General features: G+C 46.2%; 1 protein-coding gene across 1 annotated transcript in view; it reads left to right on the top strand.

Moving 5' to 3' along the window:
- LOC147702336 (ATP-binding cassette sub-family A member 10-like) overlaps window positions 1-22,850 on the top strand; it is a 1,673,715-nt gene that overhangs the window by 958,981 nt on the left and 691,884 nt on the right. The window contains exon 21 of the mRNA XM_086930968.1: window positions 10,638-10,765. Coding sequence (XP_086787094.1) covers window positions 10,638-10,765 — 128 coding nt within the window. The remainder of the gene's footprint in view (window positions 1-10,637; window positions 10,766-22,850) is intronic.

Raw genomic sequence — 22,850 nt, 5'->3', positions numbered from 1 at the left:
AAAAAACAGAGAAAGCTGCTTTCAAAATAGGGTTAGCATTCTGCCTTTCTAATTTGATTACTGTCCCTCAAATTGTAACTATAGCAGCTGAACTTCTGGATAGCTGGAGATCCAGTTTGTCTTTTCCCTCTCATCCCCTCCATTTGTTTTTACCTTCAGTTGCAGGATTTCCCTTAGAAGAACTCTCAATCTTGCTCTTCGGTTTGAAATGTAGTTTAACGGCTTGTGTACCTAAAGTATCACGGTTCACAGAAGTATAAACTTCAGATATTATTTTTTGTAATTCCCATTCACTGTCTTGAACAGAAACTGTTGTAAGTCGCTGGTATATAGCCAGAGCTGACACTTCGCCTGGATGACTGAGAAGACTTTAGAGAAATTTCCACTTTCATACGCTAGTCCAGAGCTTGTGCAGCCTAGTGCTCATTTTGTACTTGCACTGATACTTCAGGGGCGAACCACTGATGAACGATGTGATGCATGTTAGTGTAGATACATCAAAGCATATTTCTCCAGGTGTTGCACTCCTTTTCGGGTGGAATCATTCCAAGGGGAAGACAAATAGCCAGATTTCTATATTTGTTTTGTGGTCTTGTATGAGGTGGACCCCTTTCAAATGGTTTGTTTTACGAGCAATCCAGTAGGGAATTTGATGTTGTTTATTGTATGTGGACTGATTGCCTCTACCACAACCTGTCCCTGTTCTGTTGGTACTAATAGTGCTTGTCTACCATTCATGGTTCTTACTACATATTGTATGAGTTTCCTGTATAAGGAGGCTGTATAATTTAAGTTTCCTACTACATCAACAAATTGTAGGATCTCTGAATGTGGAAATGGTGTATATACAGTAATACTGGCCATGTAACCCCTTCAGTACTCTTGGGACACAATCTAACATTTCTGTATGTGTGTGTTGTAGCTCTCCAGTAAACCAATGTTGATGTTCTTGGTAAGTCAAAGGGATTTCCAGATAATGATATGTCCTACTGTAGGTACTGCGGGTTTATATGCACGAAGCTGCCCTTAGGCAGCCTCTACAGTTCAAACTCCACCCATGAGTAAAATGTTTCAAAGGCATATGCTACATGCAAAGCTATTACAAATGAAACTCCATATATCCACTGCCCTCCATTGGGGGACACATCTATTTTTGAGATGTTGTGTAACTACCTGTTGATAATGTACCCCTATCAGGACAGAAACAACAATTTTAACTGGACAGATTCAATAAAACATGAGATTCAAATCCTAGAAAACAACAGATGGGAAATAACCTTTTAAGAGTCAAGCTTTACCTACCCTTAGTAAATAGGTGCTTCCATAGTTTGTCTGTAGAAGGTAAACATGATTACAATGGACATCTTCATATATTTGTAATGAATACTCTTTTGTTCAGGTCTACAAAGTGTGGATTCTCAACGCACGAGTACAGGGACATAGGGCCAGATGTACAAACAATTTTAGCATGCACAAACGGGTTAGCGACACATTTGTGCATGCTAAAATTGTCATGGACATGTACCAACACAATTTTGCGAGTCGCAAATGAATTGTGACTCGAAAAAAGTGTTTAGAGACACGCTGTTTGGAAGGGGCGTTCCCTTACGAATAGCGAGTTTCAAACCCATGTACTAATGTTTTGCATCCACAATCGTGGTTGCAAAACACTTGCAATTACCACCTACTTCAAGTAGGTGGTATGCATTCGCAAATGGAAGGGGTCCCCAGGGGACCCCTCCCCCTTTGCAAATGGTTGCAACATTTTTTTTAAGGGCAGGCAGTGGTCTCAGGGACCACTGCCTGCCCTTAAAACATGAAATGAAAACGTTTCATTTTTTTTTCTAAATGCATCCCATTTTCATTTAAGGAAAAAAGGCTGCATTTAAAAAAACTGGGGGATACAAAAATAACAATTGCTGGACAGAATGCAGAACAATATCATACATTCACCCCAGTACAGAGATCTGGGCCTAAATCCATCGTTTTTTTGCTCACCATGCCATTCCAGTTTGGACCCAGCCATATGCAAATCAGTCTTGACCATGTGCCCCATAGGAACAGTCAAGCCCGAACTGTGAGGCCATGTCTTTCCTGGACTGGAAATAAGCATCCTGGGACCGGTTTCAGGTTCATAACCCTCGTCATCAAACTGGACCAGTCGGCCTTCATTCACATCGTCAAAGACCACCATACAAAGATGGATGCCCTCCTGTTGTTGGTCGATGCCGAGAAGGAATTGACAAGGTGAACTGGGGATTTCTAGATAAGACTCTAGCTCCCTTTGGCGTTGGTGACCGGTTCCGGGCTTGGGTGGCAAGCTTCTACAATAGGTCCACAGCGACAATTAGGGTCAACAGGATAGCCTCTAGACCCTCTGAGATCAAGCGGCGCACAACACAGGGGTCTCCGCTCTCACCCCTCCTCTTTGCGCTACACGTGGAACCATTGGCTCAGAAGATCAGAGACAACCCCAAAATACTGGGCATCCTTTTTGGCGGGGAGAGACACTCTGTGAGTTTATATACCGATGAAATCCTAGCGGCCCTAGAGAAAGCAGAGCAATACGTACCAGCATTTTTACGTGAACCTGAATTCTTTAGACAGGTTTCTGGTTTTCATGTGAACGTGGGTAAGTCCATGATCCTATGCTTGGGCGATGGGAGGAGCTCTCCGGGGGGGTGTGGGGACCGTCGACAATTTGGGGGCTACAGGTTTGGGATATGGTCCCATATATGGGACTAGACATAGCCCCATCCATAGCACAAACGGTCACGCATAACTATTCAAAGCTTCTCTCCAAGATCACGAGGGTCGTCCAGCAGTGGAAACACCACCAACTGTCACTGCTCGGGCGAGTCGCAGCCATAGTAATGTCCATTGTGCCTAGGGTGCTGTACATATTCTGGACTTTACCGGCCTGGCCCCAATCGGAGATGCTCCACAAGTTACAACTGGCAATGCAATAGTTCGTATGGGCAGGGGCGCAACCTTGTATACGCAGGGATCTTGCCCACAGACCACCGGAGGAGGGAGGGTTGGGAATACCAAATGTACTGGAGTATTTTAGAGCCGCACAACTTAGATATCTGATAGAATGGAGCCAACCAGAATCTGAAAAGAGGTGGCTATTCCAGGATACAGCGCTGGCAAAACTTTCCCTATGGAAGGTTCCCTTCTAGATTAGAGAGGACAGGCCGCCGAATCTTAGGGGTTCACCCATTACGAGTTCCGTGTTGCTCGTATGGGATGGGATTGGGTGGCCGTCAGATGGGAGTTGATGTCCTGCCCTTCACCGCTGACTCCCTTGTTCGACAACACAGAGTTTAAGCCGGTGAGGGATGAAAGAGCTTTTTCACAGTGGCGGTATTCGGATTGCATAACGGCGGGGCACTTCTTTGATCTAGATGGGATCCTCCCATTCTCAGAAGTGTGACAATCATATGCCATTCCACCATTGGCTCCTTCAGCCAGAAGTACGGCCTCACGTGAGCAGGAAACTGACGAAATACGAAAAATGGTTAATGACGAAACATTCAGATAAGAAAATGATCTCTGAATTGTACACCATGTTGAGAACGCCTGCTCCCTCACAACCCTCGGCCAACCAGATACCATGGGTGTGGCAATTAAGAATCAATCAATCAATCAGTGACACTTATAAAGCGCGCTACATACCCGTGGGGTCTCAAGGCGCTGGGGGGGGGGGAGCCGCTACTGCTCGAACAGCCAGGTCTTCAGCTTCTTCCTGAAGGAGAGGTGGTCTTGGGTCAGGCGCAGGTCGGTCGGGAGGGAGTTCCAGGTCTTGGCGGCCAGGTGGGAGAAGGACCTTCCTCCTGTAGTCGCTCTTCGGATGCGGGGGACGGCGGCGAGGGCGTGGTTGGCTGATCGGAGGTGGCGTTTGGGAGCGTAGAAGTTGACTCGGCTGTTGAGGTAGCTCGGGCCTTGGTCGTGTAGGGCTTTGTGTGCGTGGGTGAGGAGGCGGAAGGTGATTCTTTTGTTGACGGGGAGCCAGTGAAGGTCTCGCAGATGTCCGGAGATGTGGCTGGTTCGTGGGATGTCGAGGATGAGTCTGGCTGAGGCGTTCTGGATCCGCTGGAGTCTCTTCTGGAGCTTGGCGGTGGTCCCGGCGTAGAGGGCGTTGCCGTAGTCCAGTCGGCTGGTGACGAGGGCCTGGGTGACGGTCTTCCTGGTCTCGGTGGGGATCCACCAGAAGATCTTCCGTAGCATGCGTAGGATGTTGAAGCATGCCGAGGAGACGTTGTTGACTTGCCTGGTCATGGAGAGGGAGGAGTCCAGGATGAAGCCCAGGTTGCGTGCATGGTCTGTCGGTTTGGGTGCGGTGCCCAGGGCGGGAGGCCACCAGGAGTCGTCCCAGGCGGAGGGAGAGGAGCCCAGGATGAGGACCTCCGTCTTGTCCGAGTTCAGTTTCAGGCGGCTGGTCGTCATCCACTCGGCTACCTCTTTCATCCCTTCGTGCAGGTTGGCTCTGGCGGCGGCGGGGTCGTTGGTCAGGGAGAGGATCAGCTGGGTGTCGTCGGCGTAGGAGATTATGCTGAGGTTGTGTTTGCGTACGATGGCCGCGAGGGGGCTCATGTAGACGTTGAAGAGGGTGGGGCTCAGAGATGATCCTTGGGGGACGCCGCAGATGACTTCGGTGGCCTCTGACTTGTACGGTGGTAGGCGGACTCTCTGTGTTCTCCCGTCGAGGAAGGAGGTGATCCACTCCAGCGCCTTGTCCTGGATTCCGACGTTGCTGAGGCGCCGTACTAGGGTGCGGTGGCAGACCGTGTCGAATGCCGCGGAGAGGTCTAGGAGGATGAGGGCCGCTGTTTCTCCATTGTCCATCAGGGCTCGGATGTCGTCGGTGGCGGCGATGAGGGCGGTCTCGGTGCTGTGGTTGGCTCGGAAGCCGGACTGTGAGGGGTCGAGGGATCCGTTCGTCTCGAGGAAAGCGGCCATCTGCTTGTTGACGGTCTTCTCGATGACTTTGGCTGGAAACGGGAGGAGCGAGATGGGGCGGTAATTCTTGAGGTCGGTGGGGTCCGCTGTTGGTTTCTTGAGTAGGGCGCTGAGTTCGGCGTGTTTCCAGCTCTCGGGGAAGATGGTGGTGTCGAGGGATGTGTTGATGATGTCTCGCAGGTGGGGTGCGATGACAGCGTCGGCTTTGTTGAAGACGTGGTGAGGGCAGGGGTCGGTCGGTGATCCGGAGTGGATGGAGTTCATCGTGCGGATGGTGTCTTCGGTGCTGATCGGGGTCCAGGCGCGGAGGGTGGTGGTGGGGGGTGGTTGTTCGGTCATGGTGTGCGTTGGTTGGTTGTTGAAGCTGTTGTGTATGTCCGCGATCTTGTTGTGGAAGTATGAAGCCAGGGAGTTGCAGAGGTCTTGCGATGGGGTGATGTCGTTGTTTCCTGCGCTGGGGTTGGAAAGCTCTTTGACGATGTTGAAGAGTTCCTTGCAGTTGTGTGCGTTGTTGTCCAACCGGTCCTTGAATGCTGTTTTCTTGGCGGCGCGGATCAGCTGGTGGTGTTTCCGGGTGGCAAGTTTGAAGGAGGTCCTGTTGTCCGGTGTCGGTTCCCTTCTCCAGACTTTCTCGAGGGCTCGGCAGTTCTTCTTGGAGCTCTTGAGTTCGTCGGTGAACCATGGGGCTTTCTTGCTGCCGGGTCTGCTGGGCGGGGTCCTCAGTGGGGCGAGTTCGTCCGCGCAGTTGCTGATCCACTTCGTGAGGTTGTCGGCGGCCTGGCTGGGGTTCGCTGAGCTGGCAGGAGGGTGCTGGCTCAGGGAGGTGGCGAGCTGGTCTGCTGTGATCTTGTTCCAGCTTCTGCGGGCGGTCTGTTGCTGGTGGTGGTGGGTCGTTGTTTTCTTGAAGGTGAAGTGGACGCAGCTGTGGTCCGTCCATTGAAGCTCTGTGGTGTGGCTGAAGTTGATGTCCTTGCTGGATGAGAAGACAGCGTCGAGTGTGTGTCCGGCGAGGTGGGTGGGGGTGGACACCAGTTGCTTGAGTCCCAGGTTGGTGAGGTTGTCGAGCAGGGTGCTGGTGTTGCGGTCGTTGTTGTTCTCCAGATGGAAGTTGAGGTCTCCCAGGAGGATGTAGTCAGCGGAGGGGAGGGCATGTGGGCTGACGAAGTCGGCGATGTCCTCGCTGAATTGTGTGCGTGGTCCAGGGGGTCGGTAGATCAGGGTGCCTCTGAGGGTGGTGTTCGGGTTGGTGTGGATCTGGAAATGCAGGTGTTCGGCGGTGGTCAGGGAGTTGTCGGTGCTGGTCGTGAGACGGATGGTGCTCCTGTGGATGATGGCGATGCCTCCTCCCATCTGGTTGGCGTTTCGGTCCCTCCGGACGATCTTGTAGCCCTCTGGGATGGCGATGGCGATGTCGGGAGCTGAAGAGGCGTTCATCCAGGTCTCCGTGAGGAAGGCAACGTCTGGAGCTGTGGTGTCGAGGAGGTTCCAGAGTTCGATGGCATGTCTGTGGATGGAGCGGGTGTTGAGCAGGATGCACTTGAGGTGGGTACTGCTGGTGTTCGGCTTGGTGGGTGCTGGTGCGAGGCAGGTCCGGATGCAGGTGAACTTGCAGGCGTGGCAGCTGAAGGGTCCGTGGGTACGTCGTGGAGAGGCTTGATGGCATTCTGGGAGTCGGCCGGTGTTGAGAGCGGTGAGGGTGGCGGCGGAGTACGTCAGGCGGGTCGGTCGGGGTCTTCGTGGGCCAGGGGTCCTGGCGCTGGTCGCGATCCGGTCGCGGACGGGCGTAGACGGGCTTACCTTTGGCGCGCCTTCGGCGCACAATCGGCGCGCCCGCTGCGCGTGACCGCTGCGCGTCCGCACGGTCGCCATTTAAGGCGAAGTGCGCGGGTGGGCGGAGCAGCTGGGAGGCGGGAGCGGGGAGGGAACAGAAGAGAAAAAGGGGCGGGGCCAATGTCGGTGGCGGGAAGCGAGAGCGGAGGGCGGCGAGGTAGGCGGCCAATCAGGAAGGAAACTGGACACGGCACAGGGGATACAAAGAAATTAACAGGCACAAATTTAGGGCAAAACAAATAAAAACGGCAAAATACGCGAGCAGACGGCAGAAACAGACAAGCACAAATTACGGGCAAAACGAGGAAAAACAGCAAAATACGCGAGCAGACGGCAGAAACAGACAAGCACAAATTTAGGGCAAAACAACTGGGAAACCAGAGGGGAGCGACCACGGCGTCAGCGGGGCAGAAGGCAGGCAGAGGGGAACACACGCAGCAGCTGGTGGCCGTGCGGCGCGGGGGTGTCCCACAAGTGGGAAGGGAGCTGATGGAGAAAGATTGGCGAGACATTTATTACAGAGCCAACATACTGCTTGTAACATGGCCAGCAGGGAATCTGCTGTCAAAGTAGCCACATATTGGTACTCAGTGGCGGTTTTACCATGGGGGCGTTAGGGCGCCGCCCCCCCTGCTTTCTCACCGTGCGAGAAGAAGGCAGAAACAAATGGTAGTTATTTATTTATAACTACCATTTGTTTCTGCCTGCCCTTCTCGCACGGCGAGAAAGCAGTCAGCACTGCAGAACTTCCTGATTACGAGTCGAGCCTCAGGGCAGGGGGAGTGGCTTGGGGGAGTGGCTTGCCCACTGTTGTGAATACGGACTGTTTGGACAGCCTGAGAGGCTGTCCAAACAGACAGTATTAGCAACAGTGGGCAAGCCGCTCCCCCAAGCCTCCTCCCACTCTCCGTTCTGCAGAATGCAGACTTGGAAGAATGACGAGGTTAGGGCAGCCGGCCGAACCAATCAGCGCCGGCTGCCATGGAGGGGAGGGTCAGGGAGGCTGCCTGCAGCCTTCCTGCTGACGAGCAGCACCCTGGGAATTCTTCGAAAGTAGGACGGCGGCAATCGGGAGTCTGTCTGCTGGGAACTTAAAGGCGGGAAGCAGGTAAGTTTGAAAATTCTATTATTTATAATTATCCCGCCTCCCCCCATCCCCTCTGCAGCGAGACCCCCCACTCTCTCGGGTGTGTCCAGACCTTCCATGAGGCAGGGGGTATCTGTTGTTCGGGCTTGACAATCAGGCCTGGCCTGTACTAAAACAGCATGCATCTGCGTCACGGGAGAGAGTCTAGCAGAACGGCGTGTCCTCGTTACTTCTAGATCCTCCTTCCTTGTAAGTTCCTTCCGGACATCTGTACCGCTCAGTTCCAGCCAGGCCTCCTTTAATATTTGGCTGCTTTAAAGATCCGATTCTGGGGCCGGCAAAGCGCCCTCGGAGTCTGAATAGAGGTCTGTGTCTCGAGGACTGTGATTTATTTCATTTTCTGACTTGTGTCTGGGTACAAAAAGAAAAATAAGAGATGCAAACATTCCCATAAAACATTTTTTTTAAAAATCTTTCTCCGTGTATTCCTGTCAGTACAGTTACGTGCCTGAATGTTTATGTGTTCTGTCCCCCTGCATTTTCTTTCCACTTGTGATGTGGACATGTGCTTGCCAGAATTCTGAGTTTGAGGCCATAGAAAGCAGTTCAGGCCTTGGTGACTGAAATGGCTTGTGGAGAAGCAGCAGCTGGGTTAGATAACACCGCTCCCAATGTTGATGGAGCAGAGCAAGCACATCGTTGATGTCGATTGAATCCAGCAAAGAAGAGATGTATTGTGGCCAAATTTTGCACAGGGATCTCGGCAGGGACTGGTTCTGACTAAACCGACATCCGGTGCATTTAATCTTTAAAAAACAGGTTATCTTTGACGACTATTGTGCAGACTGACAAATGCTTAGTGAAAGTATTGGTTTTGGAGGCCGTCTGTAGCTCATCTCTCTCTCTCTCGTCGTTTTACTGTTTGTGTTAACATGTAGTTGTCACATCTTGTCTGCTGTGACCTCGCTACCCTTGGTGGCATGAAATAAATTGTTATTGCTTTGATGAAAAACTTGAACTAGGAAAACAATCTAGCCGTCAGTGTTATAAAATGGTTTCTTAACAAAAATAATGAACGGCACAAAATAATGTTTCTATAAAGTGAAGTGAAATATGAAGATAAGAGTATTTTGATTTGTTCCTCCCTGTCTCCGATGCTGGGATGTACTTTTTGAAATAACCCCTTATGTATTATTCGCAGTACAAAAATCTTCTGTTTGTGTAAACCACATTTCACTAGACTCCCTCTTTTGCACTTGAACCACCCTATGCAACCATTCTGTCTGATCACATCAGCACACACTGCCCATTCAGCATGGCAGCATGACTCCAATATGTGCACCTAAGCATAGGACTAACTGCCTCCAGCAAAGTGACGCATGCCTACACTGCCATAAAGTAAGTAAACATGTCTGAGTTGTGACTGGGTCACTTCTCTCACCCCAGTGTAATTTACAACTTCGTTTTTGAAGTCATCTCACACAGGTTATTGGATTTTTCCAATGTACAGTACATAGGCTCTACAGCCTGGTTGAAATGCAGCTTGTTTGCCAAAATATTTACAACATGACATGATTCCAAACCAGTACCACTACATCAAAGACAGGACTATTCTTGCCCCCCCCCACCCTCCTTTTGCAGTTCGGGCTTGCACGCTCGCTTATTACTTTGCGGTACAACATTTTCGCCTCACCACTTTTAAAATCCACCAGCCGCCACTGTTGGTACTTGACACCAACCCGCCTAAACAAAGGAAATCCATACCGCAGCCCAACATGTCGGTGAGGTTGAGAGGAAGAGGGCACACAGCTCCACTTGTTATGGGATTCCAAGGAACTGACGGGGTACTGGACCAAGATACTGGAAGACATTGACAGATAGTTTGAGACTGAAATACCTCAATTTCTGGCTTACACAGTGCTGGGGCTGCCCAACCCGATCACTTATCCGTTGAAATCCATCTGAATGAAGCAAATAGGCTTGGCGCTGTGGGTGGTAATCCAGCACATCCTATCACACTGGGGTACACAGACTCGTCCGACACACATGGGATGGTTACACACACTGTGGTACATTCTAGGAATGGAATGGATCCTTACCTCCTTTACGAATTCTGAAGAGACCTTTAGGGTTACCTGGTGACCCCTAGTGTCCCTGCTGGCGATGGGGCTGAATGAAATGACCTGCCCAAAATACATTCAACTTCTCCGGCTTACGGAAGCAGGGGGGGCAACTAAGGCCCCCTGATTAGCTGTCCAATGACAATCCTTTGACCAGGGTCCTGAAGGGGCAGATCCTCAGTACACCAGTTTGGGGGAGGGAGGGGCAGGATGAAGGGAGTTCTAGGGTTGTTACATTTTTGACATGTTTAGAAGGGGCTAGCCTCGTACCCTGCTTTGACAAAGACCAATCTTCAGACTGCAATACATGGATTTTGGTTGCATTTTTGCTCGTGCGGGCTGGGAGAGGAGGGATATACTGTGATTTGGGTATGGGGTACCCAGTGTATGTGATGTTTCTTTCTTGCCAATAAGTCAATAAAATAAAGGTAAACATAAAAAGAGATCAAGGGGATACTCTAGCCAGTGTACTCAGATCGACTGCAGATGTCATGAACAATGAAATGGTGATTGCCTTTGTGAATACATTGATACATGCTCCCTCTAGGGAAGAAGAGAGCATGAAGGCTGTTTAGAAAGACGAATATCTCAGTGAAAACTGTTCATATAATAAACAGGACTGTCTTTTTCCACACCAGGGTCAGAAATTGATGACTTTGTCAACTCCGTCAAGAGTCAGAATATAATGGTGGATGTTACTAGCGGAAACAACTCTGATCAAGATGTACCATATAATCTTGTGCTGATGGTGTCTCGCGAGGAAAAGGTGAATTTTCAATTATTCTGTGATAATAAATATATTGTTGGGACCTCAGTGATGAACAGATGCTCAATGTTCAAGCTACAAATAACGAATTTGATCAAAAATGTGAATGTCTATTCACCATTCAGATGGTACCTGCCATTATCAGTTCTTCCTGCTCCACAGCATGCCTGAAAGTGAATGTTGAAGAGTGTACAACCACAGAAGCTATAATCCAAACTTACCCAACCTGCACTGTTTTCAGCCCCTATTGCATCTAAAGCTAATATCAGCATACTGTAGTGATAAAAGTCCTTACTGAACTCCTCCTTCCTTCTCTTGAGGGAAGCTATTGATTTGTGGGTGGAATCTGTGCATATTGAAGTGACAAGAAAATATACATGTAACATGCGATGTTGACGTTTAGTGTTAAGCCACCATTTTGTAAGCATCCACACTTTTCATTGGACTATGGTCTATTGGCAAAGCTGCCAACTTTTGAACATGCCCTTTAATCCAGCCCAGGTATTAAACTTTAAAGTCTGTGATTATGAGCAAACCACTTAGGGTCTAGTTACAAGTTGTGCGAAGATTCTGGAGGGCTGAAATTTCAAAAAACTGAATGGAATTTCAAAACATAATTGCTGCGTTATACCACTCAGAGTAAGGAACCACTGTGCGACCCAGAAAATAAGTCAGAATTAGGCACAGAATTACTCAATCCAGGGAATTTAACAGAAATTTAACATGTGCTCTGAGCAAGTGATAAAAGTCTGGAAGAACTCATGTACCTAGGTAGTAATGGGTGCCATTAGAATGGGGTAAAGAATAGAGACTGTAGGCTTGGCTAAGGGTTGCAATGCAGCACTTTATGAAGGTGAGTTTCCTGGACAGATTTTCTGAAGCTAATTGGGTCCTCAGTGACTCTGTGGTTAACATTTAAATTACAAAGCAAACACAAGGAGATGATGGACGAAGCTCTGAAACATTTCAGACACTCCCCCCAGTCACAGATCTTGGTTTAAATTCCACATCGTTCTTTAGCTCACTTTGCCACCCCAGTTCAGAACTAGCCATGAGCAGATTAGTCTGGATCCTGTTCCTTGGGAACATTCCATCCTGAACTGCCAAGCCAGATCTTCCCTCGCCCGGAAAAAAGCATCCTAAGTCCGGTTTCGAGGCAACACCCCTCATTAGCCAGGCTAGCTTGGATCCAGTGGCAAAGTGAGCAATGCACACATGTATGGTCATACCCTGCCAGCTTAGGGCGAACAAAGCCAACACAAGGAGATGATGGATGGAGCGCAAAAAAATTTCAGACACTCACCCCAAGTCACAAGTCTGGGTTGAATCCAAGATCATTCTCTAGCTCACTTCGCCACCGCAGTTCAGACTGAGCCATATGCAAATCAGTGTTGAGCCTGTTCCTTATGGGAACAGTTGAGCCAGAAGTTATATAACAGGCCTTCTCTGGACCAGAAACAAGCATCCTGGGGCTGGTTTGATATATGAAGCAGTTTTGTTTTCTGTTTTGAAATTTGTGTCCTCGCAGACAAAAGAGAATTTTTTTGTTTTGAGATATATATATGTATTGATGTATATATAAGAGGCACAGATCGTCTTCAGGTACTGTAAACAACAGACAAAGCGAACCCAGTTGATGGTGCAATTTTCTTTATTTAGTGCCCAAAACCATCACCGCCGACATATATATATATATATTCACTGAAAAAAACATTAGTTTCATTGACCTTATAGTTAATTGGACATTTCACTCGTACAACCCCAGATAAATTCAGCTGTTATAGTTAGTTCAGCTAACTATAACTCGTGCCCCGGCAATGCACTGCTGATGAAGTCACATATTACATCATTCATGATATGGTCAGTGACATCACTGATGACATTATTGATGGCATCTGAAATGACCACTATTGACATCATTGATTACATCATCCAGTGACTGTGTTTCTTTAAAGTTTAAATATGTTTTATATATATGCCAAGGTGTATTTAAGAATGAGTGGGTGTGTAAGTGTCTGGATGGAGGATTTAGTAGGTGTGTGAATGACCGACTGAATAAGTGAGTGATTAAATGTGTCTTACTGAATGCATGGGTTAGTGACTAAACTGTGTGAATGTCTGTATCAGTCTGTCTGTTATTGTGTAAGCTGCTGCATGGGTTGGTCAGTAGCTACATGCTTGTCTATATGGGTTATTGATTAGTTGCCTGAGTATTTGTATGGGAGACTGATTGTGTGTATGGTTGGGTGGGAGGTGTGTGACTCTGTGCATAGATGTGTTAGTGGTTGATTCACTGGGTATCTGGGTTCAAGAGTGCATGTGGAACCAGCTGTATGGTTGGGTGATTGTGTGTATGGGTGTGTTGATAAGTGAATGGATGCCTCAGTGGTACATGTCCAGGTAACTACATATGTAACAAGCATTGACATAGCCAGTAGGTCTCGCCTTTGGGACAATATAAGTATTTAGTTATGCAGTACAATATCCTTGGTGCAACAACATCAACTGTTGCATGGCTAAACACTTATAAGGTGAGAACTATTGGCTATGCCAATGCTTGTTTCTTTTGTCTAGAAAATGCTCCACAGCTTGTAATACCCGGCCTACATCCCTCTTGGCTAGGCCGCTGGAATTATGCAACAAGGAATAAGCCATTTATGTGGCTTGATTATCTAAATTATACGGCCAGTTCAAATCATTTGGCATTTTAATCAAATGCAATTGGTGTGTCATGTTCATCCGGGGCATTGTTTCCCAACTAGTATCACATGTTTACATCCTTAGTGACATATAAGAAATTCCAGTGCTTTAAAAAGGAACATTTGTTTATTTTATTGTTTTTCAAACTGTTTTATTTGTCTTGAAAAGAGGCAGACATCAACATCCGCAAAGTAAAAAATAAAATCTGGCCGATAAAATTAAACAGATATTCAACTAATAAAAAATAGAATGTGATTCAGCGTCAATGAATAATCTATATTGCATTGAGAGGTAGAAACGCATTTTGATGTTAGCATTTATAAATCCTCTCTGTCTCTCTGGGAAAGCCTGAGCACGCACCAGGGAACCCATGCTGGAATGTTACACTAAGACCTATTCTATTACAGAGAAAATTTCCTTTCACCAAAAGTTAGAAACATATTTTTCATTTTTCCTGAAGGTGTTTTTCTGTAGATAAAGGTTTGAATGTAGGAGGTAAAAAGTGAAAAGGGGAAAGCTACGGTGCATGTTTAGAACCTTCAACGGCATGTTGGAATCCCATGCTACATGTGAAGTGATGATTAACCTGGGTGAACAAGAAACACAAATTGGTAAAATGGTCAGATCTTGCTGCAGATGGTGAATTATGTGGCATTTGTGGCAATGGTGCAAACATTGAGATAGCTTCAGAATCTCACAATGTCAGGGCCACCCTTAAAAATCCAGCTATGCAGAATTCTACAGGCTGTGGCCCTAAAGTTTAATATGTTAAAGTAATGTACAGACCTTCTTGGAATGGTGAGCTGGCTTTTTCACTCATGTTAAAATATGCATGGCAATCTGTTGGGGTGTGATAGTTAAATTGTTATAAATATTGCTAGAAGTCCAAAAACACCAGATTAATTAAAATGCAAGGTCTTGACCTTCAAACAATCTGAACAAGTTTTTTAACATTGATAAGCGTCACTTGTGACATTAAAATAAAATTGTCCAGTGGATTGTGTGCTAAAAGTCTGTATGCCCCTACTTGTCCTCTCTGCTCTTCCCAGATGCTCCTGTCTGGTAGTAACTCCTTGCCCGCGTGCCCTCGCTTACATTAGGTCCTGTCCTCCAGTGCCTCGAAGGCACGGGATTGAGTACATCCTTCTAATGGAGCTAGATTTACCTCCCTTGAATACTGATCTGCCGCCTTTGTTGGAAATTCCATGTCAGCTGGATTTAAATCACCTCTCCGTAGCCATTTGTGTGTCTGCGTTAAGTACCGTTCTGTTTGGAAGGCAAGTCAGTGAAAGCGGTGCATGGAAATGTGATCAATGAATAAAAGTTGGAACCGTTTGTGACAACGGTCCCAACTTTTAAAAAACGTGATTTGCCACAATGAAAAGTGCACGAGGAAAGACATTAGGACGAGGTGTTGGGTAACAACATGCTAATATGCAGTTGTGTTGTCTTAACCCACTTTGTGAGGTTTTGTGAAGTTCCTCTTGTGATCTATGTAACTGCTTGGCTTTCACTCTCGAATCGTGCTCTAAGTATACCCACGACCGCGGGTCCCAGCCTCAGTCCAACAGTGCCTTTCATCACCTCACCTTTTTAAATGAATGCTAATGCAATCAGAGCCAATGCACATGGCGTGCAAGCACATGTGAACAGAAAATGAGCAAAGCGCCTTGTGGAAATACTTTTAGGGGCTTTGCTACAAGCTCCTGGCCCTTGCATCGCAGCCACGTCACTTTTAATATGGGAAAAAGTGGTGTACAGGCAGCTCAACGGGCTTGTAAATAAGTCCCTAAATGTCCAGATAAGTTTTTTTGTAGTGATATAAAAACATCAATGTTCACCAACTACAATGAAAAAACTAAACTAAAGTACATGAGTGACGAATCTACACAGAAGAATGGTCATGGTCACTTTGAACTCCTGGACTTTTAGATGACAAGCTGAGACAAAAAGCCACTTGCCTTCAACGAGATAAGGTCTAAAGCAGATGAGCTGCAAAGACCCCTCGTTTCAGACTCACACCACAATGCCTAAAGAATGCAAAAACACCTCAACATGTTAAAAAGCTATATTCTATGATCGCTGTAGGAATAATACAAGTCTGGCTCAATACTGCTGGAATCTCCAAAACAACAGCTAGCTCCAAAAATAGAAAGTGCCTTAACCACTGTAGCGAGCTGATAAGTGGCAAAAATAATTTGTGAAAATATAGTGTGCGAAGAGATGCCAGTGTCCCACATAGCCAGTGCAGTTCTAAACAAGTCGGAGGGGTAGGGGGATTGTGGCTGAGAGCAGGGACAGGCAGTGTTTACCTTCTGGGAGCGAGCACGATAATTGCCAATAGATGTCGCCAAAGCTCTCTCCCGCAAGGGAATCGCCAAACGTGCATGCTTTGCCATTGGAAGCAATGCAATGCGTGCACGTTTTTGGGGAATAAAGCAGATTGATTCAAAGAGATCCCCCATATGCAGCGCATGTGCTCTGCATAGGCGAGACCTAAAAAGCAGTATATGTGAGAGTTGGAGTATATAAATCACTATATGTGAGAGTCAGTGATTGTGAGAGTGTATGTATGGATGAGTATGTACTTGTATCAGTGATTATTAAAGAGAGTAAGTATGCATTAGTATCTGTATGAATTAGTGAGGTGGTGTGTATATATTTGTATAGGTGAGTAAATGGGAGTGTGGTTGGTTCTTAGCATGACTGACTAGGTGTGTGAGTAACTGGATGAGTGGTGGTGTGTGAGTGTCTGTATAGGTGTATGAGTGCATATGATAGTGTTGTATTGATGAGTGTCTGAATGAATGAGTGTATGTATGGGTGAATGAGTGGATGTGTGTGTAGACCTAGAAATCAGTGAGTGCATATGTAGTAACTGGAATTGGTGTGTTGATGGTTTCGAAAATGGTAGTCTGCATTTTACAGTGGGTGCAGCAAAGATTATATTAGAGTGTGAGGAGGTGCATCAGATGTTCATGTGGATGATGTCATCAGTGATGTCATTTGAGATGTCATCAGTGATGTCACTGACCATGTCATGAATGATGTAATATGTGACGTCATCAGCAATTCGTTAAGGAGGCGTAAATTATTGTTAGCTGAACTAACCATAACGCCAGAATTTCTATGGTTTTGAACGAGTGAAATATCCAACTAACTATAACGTGCCTGAAACCCATGTTTTTTTCTGTGAATTTCTAAGGTTTTTTAAATGCTAATTTCTAACTATAACTTCCCTGAAACCTATGTTTTTCAGTGAATTTCAAAGGTTTTCTAAATGCTAATTTCTAACTACAGCATCCATGAAACCTATGGTTTTTTCAGTGAATTTCTAAGGTTTTTTAAATGCTAATTTCTAACTATAACGTCTCTGAAACCTATGGTTTGTTTCAGTGAATTTCAAAGGTTTTTTAAATGCTAATTTCTAACTATGCCTACAAATGTAGGACATGTGAAGAAAGAGGAAGTAAAGGGTAGAAAGAAGCAAGAGAAATGCAAAAAGAGGCAACAGAAGTACAGAAAGACGAAGAAAGGTGCAGAAAGAAGCAAGCGAGGAGCAGAAAGAGGCATTGTTGCAAAGTCATCCTGTGCCCTGAACTTTTTGCTGACGGGTACTGATAGTAACTGACTCTGACTAACCATGCTATTCTGAAAGAATGCAGTGAAAACACCTATATACACTAGTGAACACTATGTGTTGGGGACCGGGGTACCCTTGTGATTGGCATGACCTCTTCTGTAAGACTCTAGTAAATAATAGGAGGAGTGCATGGGTAGTGACAGGGGATTGCTGGAATCCATGGGTACTACCTGGGGATTTGCAGGAGTGAATCAGTACTGTGCGGTGGTTAGAGGTCTGAATGGGTAGTGCACAGGGGTTGTATGATTGAATGTGTTAGTGCCGGAGCATTGCACAAGTACATGGGTACTGACTGGATGAAGAGTGTACTTCAAGGAGAGTGCATGGTGAATTTGTAAGTGCTTGGGTTTTGGCGGAGTCATTGGATAAGTACATGGTGCTGGCTTGGTGATTGGAAGACTGCATGGGCAGTGTAAAGGTGATTGTACCACTGCATGTGTTAGTGTCTGGGTCATTGTATGTGTACATGGGTAGTGACTGGATGATTAGACTGTAAGGAGAGTGCATGATGAATTTATAGGTGCTTCGCTTTTGACAGAGTGATTGGATATTTACATGGTGCTGGCTGGGTGATTGGAATAGTGCATGGGTAGTTCTCAGGGGGTTGTAGCAGTGCATGAGTTAGTGCCTGGGTCATTGCATGAGTTAGTGCCTGGGTCATTGCATGAGTACATAGATAGTGACTGGATCATTAGAGTACTGCAAGGAGAGAGCATGGTGAATTTATAAGTGCTTGGATTGTGGAAGAATGATTGGATAAGTACCTGGTGGTGACTGGGTGATTGGAGGAGTGCATAAGCAGATGGCTGGACTGCATGGGTAGTGTTCAGGTAATGGTAGCAGTGCATGTGTTAGTGCCTGGGTCATTGCATGAGTACATGGGTACTGACTGCATGATTAGAGTACTGCAAGGAGTGTACATGGTGATTTTATAACTGCTTGGGCTTTGGCGGAGTGATTGAATGAGTACATGATACTGGAAGGGTGATTAGAAGAGCGCATGGGTAGTGACAAAGGGATTGCTGCAGTGCATGGGTACTAACTGGGTAATTGGAGGTTTGACGTCTGCATGGGTTAGGCTCAGGGGATTGTAGCTGTGCATGTGTTTGTGCCAGGGCAATTGCATAAGTACAAGGGTACTAATTGGATTATTAGAGTACTGCAAGGAGAGTGCATGGCGAATTTATAAGTGCTCTGGTTTTGGCGGTGTGATTGGATAACTACATGGTGCTGGCTGGGTGATTGGAGGAGTGCATGGGTAGTGACAAGGAGATGGCTGGACTGCATCAGTAGTGCTCAGGGGAATATAGCAGTGCATGTGTTAGTGCCTGGGACATTGCATGAGTACATGCACAGAGCTGCAATGCAGAGGGGGGTAAAAAGTAGGGGTGGGTGGAATTTGCGTAATCGGTTAACGCAAATGTCTGCGAAATGGTAAAAAATCTCAGCGAACGAGCAGAAATTTCGCGAACACGCGGAATTGCTTGTTCACAATGCTTTTTTACTTTTTGCAATCACTGTTTGCGTGCTTGGGGGAAAATATCTTGCGAACATGCATTTGAGAACGCAAACAAGCAAAACATTTCGTGAACTTGCGGTATGTAGAATTTTGGGCCATTTTGCGTTCTCCGCGGAATGCAAAATTACCCAAATTCCACAAATTCTGCTAACAGAACGGAATTTACCGCCCAGACCTAGTAAAAAGGGTGTGTGGCCTTGGACCACCTCTCTGCAATGCAGCTCCCTGGTGCTTACTAGAGGTACCTGGTGGGATATTTGGCCTCTAGGGACCCCCAGGGCTCAAGGTGAATTAATGCCCCTACTTAAAATGCACCACAGGGCCCGTTTGCACACTTGTCACATCAGGCCATGCTCCTTCCTGCACTACTGTGCAAACATGCCCCCTGGTGCGTTGTAAATTGAGGGTTAAGTCCCCTTGAGTTCTGAGGGTCCTGGGGAACAACTAGCTCACTAGCTACCTCCAGTAAGCGCCAGGGAGCTGCGTTGCAGAGTGGTGTAAAAAGGGGGCAGGACCTTGGACCACCTCTCTGCAACGCAGCTCCCTGGTGCATACTGTAGGTACATGGTGGGTTAGTTGGTCCCCAGTGACCCTCAGTATTCAAGGGGATTTAATTTCCCAACTTGAAACGCTCTAGGGAGCATGTTTTCAGAGTGCTGCAGGGAGGGTGCAAGGCCTCCAGTGTGATGCCTGGTTGGGCCCCCTTCTGTTTTCACTTTTGGAGCCCTGGGGTCCCCATCCCCCAAAGTGTGGCCTCTATTGTTCAAAAAAATAAACAGGAAGGGGCCGTGTGGGCGCCCCTCCCGAGGCCAATATCTGCCCTGGGGACCCCACCCCCCCGGGGCATGGTTATATATATATATATATATCCAAAGAACACCAAGTTCCGGTTAGTACTCAGTCTCGCTCACGGGCGGGTCGGCGTAGGGCTACCGGTCACCCAATCCATTCAAAAGTACATTTCTCCATTTGGAAAAAACGTCGCCAACACACGAAAAGTTGCTGTGCACGGTAAATTTAATAGGCAGGAAAACAACGCGTTTCGCTTTGCAGCTTGATCACGTTTACAGTGTAACACCAAACACTTGTCCTTTTACAGTTTCTTCACCTCTAGAGAAAGGACAAACCACCAAGTGTCTAAAACATAGGTATTCTCATGGCAGCCATGTTTCAAAGGTTAACATTTGCTTTATGCGAATCAAATCATGCCTTAGCTGGTTTAATATCAACATAATACTGAAATTTGCAGAAAAATATCAGATCCACCAAGCAATGCGTAGATGTTAAATGCATTTTGTAATAATTGCGTGCTAGTGTCCAATTTTATATTTGACCATGAAGAGTACTTAAAGTGCAAAGTAACCATCGCGGACCTTCATGGGTATTATAACTACTGTCATTGTTATACTCAATTATTGTCCACATCGATCTTAGTGTGCAGAAATCTAGCCCAAGTGGGCAATGACCAAAGATTCAAGCGTAATACACAAATCTAGCCCAAGTGGGCAAATAGCCATGATTCTAAGTAAAGTTGCAAACCACGATTCTGAATAAAGTCCACGCCCCAGTGGGCAAACTCGCATGTATCTCATCATCATTCATGTGTCTTAGGTAAGGATAATAAGCACTGCATTGATTTCCATGTTTCGCATGCTTGGATTAGTATGGCTTTTCATGGCGAGTCATGAGGTACCTAAGCAATAAATAAGAAAAGAGGGGGGGGGAAATTAAAAGCTTGAAATGCTATACAGATAATCTAATCTAATTACAATTGTAAGTTCATTCAGCAAGATGTACTGCCAGTTCTTCATGCAGATTTAATCCATTTGGGGTCATACTCTCAAAGTCAATGATATATCGAGATTCAAGTTGTCGTAAGGCCAGTTTTCTATTGCCCCCTCGTGTGCCTGGGGCAACCTTATCTATCACCACCATCCTTACCAAGTTCTCATTCTGAAAATGATGGCTAGAGAAATGGCGAGCCACTGGATATTGTAGGTTGAGGTTCTTGATCGCCCTCAAATGCTGCAGCACTCGTTCTTTAGCTTTTAAGATAGTGCTGCCTACATACCAGAGGTTGGAGGGACAAATGAGAACGTACACACAGTGTGTGGTGTTGCAGGAAAGGTTCTTTTTAATCGCAAACCTACTGCCTGTCGTCGGAACAATAAGTTCCTTACAATTACTGCTGTTCCGACAAGCCTTACAAGATCTACAGCATCTGAAACCTGGGTTGTCTCTTATTTCTATTTTATCCAACACAACATTTTTGCTCAGGTCGTCCTTCAGGGATCTACCTTTTCTGAAGGTGATCTGTGGGTTTTTCCCTAGATATGGTTTCAGGTGCTGGTCTGTCATAAGGATACTCCAATGTTTGTTCAGAATTTTGCGTAGATCTTGTGATTGTGCAGAGTATGTAGTGATGAACCTGACTTTATCATCATTTTCCCTGATCTTATTGGGATTGAGTAGTTCATTTCTAGATTTAACATCTACTTTTGCACAGGCCTCAGTGATTGTTTTGTTTTTGTACCCTCGTTCACGGAATCTGTTGCACATGACTTCCTTCTCTTTCTCATAATGTGCCATAGTACTACAGTTCCTTTTGGCCCTTAATAGCTCACCATATGGGATGCTGTCTACTAGGTTGCGGGGGTGAGCGCTTCTGGCATTCAGCAGACTATTACCACCAGTTGGTTTGCGGTAAAGGCTAGTAGTGATTGTGTCGTCCTGTATCTCAACTTTAATGTCCAAGAACTCAATTGAGGTTTTCTGGATATTTTCTGTAAAGTTCAGGTTGAAAGTGTTTCTATTCAAGGTCTTTACAAAGTCCCTGGCTGCATCCACACTCCCATTCCAAATCATAAAAATATCATTGATGTACCTAAGCCACAGGGCCACTTCGTTGTCAAATTCAGCCAATTCCTTGGACACCTGCTCCTCCCACCAGCCCATAAATAGGTTGGCATAGCTGGGGGCAAAGCAGGTGCCCATGGCCGTGCCCTGTGACTGTCGGTACATCTTGTCATCAAACATAAAAAAATTGTTGGTTAAACAAAATTCTATGAGAGTGATTAGCATTTGGGAATGACCAGTGTACGAGATCGATCTGGACTTGAGGAAGTGTTGAACAGCCTTGAGTCCCAGATCATGCCTAATGCAGGTGTATAGGCTGCTTACGTCCAGAGTGAACAAGACAAATGTGGGTTCCCAGTGTATACCTTCAATGATTTTGAGAAAATGGGTTGTGTCTTTTAGGTAAGCTGGAAGTGCGACAACAAAAGGTCTTAGGTAATGGTCAATATATTGGGATGTATTTTCCAACAGTGACCCTATGGCAGACACAATGGGTCGTCCAGGGGGATCAGTGGGGCTTTTATGGAGCTTGGGGAGCAGGTATAGGATGGGAGTCTCGGGATGGTCACATTTCAAGTATTTGTATTCCTCCCACTCCAATAATCCTCTGTCCCTAAAGTCTTGTAAAAGATCATCAAAGCAATTTTTTGATGTTCTGAGATCAGAATGATTACATATCTGATAACATGTGGTGTCACTTAGTTGTCTATGCCCTTCTGCAAGGTATTTCCCCTTATCCAAAACCACAACATTCCCTCCCTTGTCCGCATTGCGTATCACTATAGTTTGATCAGCTTTCAAGTTGTCAACAGCCAGCTTTTGTTCCCAAGATAGGTTTTTCATGTTATTGGGAATTCGTTTGGACCTTAATTTTTTGATATCATTTAGCACACATTTCTCAAAAACCTCAACTGACTCACAAGCAATTTGCGGGAGGAATCTAGATTTAGTTTTAAAGTTGCTCCCAGGGTTTACATTGGTATCAATTTCAACATCATTTAGGTAATGCTCAGTTGCAATGGAACCTGAGGAAATTACTTCCATCAATTCTACATCATTCAAATTTAAGGCATTCACAATGTTTAAATCAGTGTCAGATGGAGGTCTGGTTGGATGCGTTTCAAACCATTTTTTTAATTTCAACTTTCTTGAAAAATAAAATAAGTCTATTCTGGTTTGCGCATAGTTCAGGTTAGCTTTGTAAAGACCTTGAATAGAAACACTTTCAACCTGAACTTTACAGAAAATATCCAGAAAACCTCAATTGAGTTCTTGGACATTAAAGTTGAGATACAGGACGACACAATCACTACTAGCCTTTACCGCAAACCAACTGGCGGTAATAGTCTGCTGAATGCCAGAAGCCC

Source organism: Lissotriton vulgaris, chromosome 7 (genome assembly GCF_964263255.1).
Source record: "Lissotriton vulgaris chromosome 7, aLisVul1.2, whole genome shotgun sequence".
Classification (NCBI taxonomy): domain Eukaryota; kingdom Metazoa; phylum Chordata; class Amphibia; order Caudata; family Salamandridae; genus Lissotriton; species Lissotriton vulgaris.
This window is presented reverse-complemented; position numbering and strand designations above follow the sequence as displayed.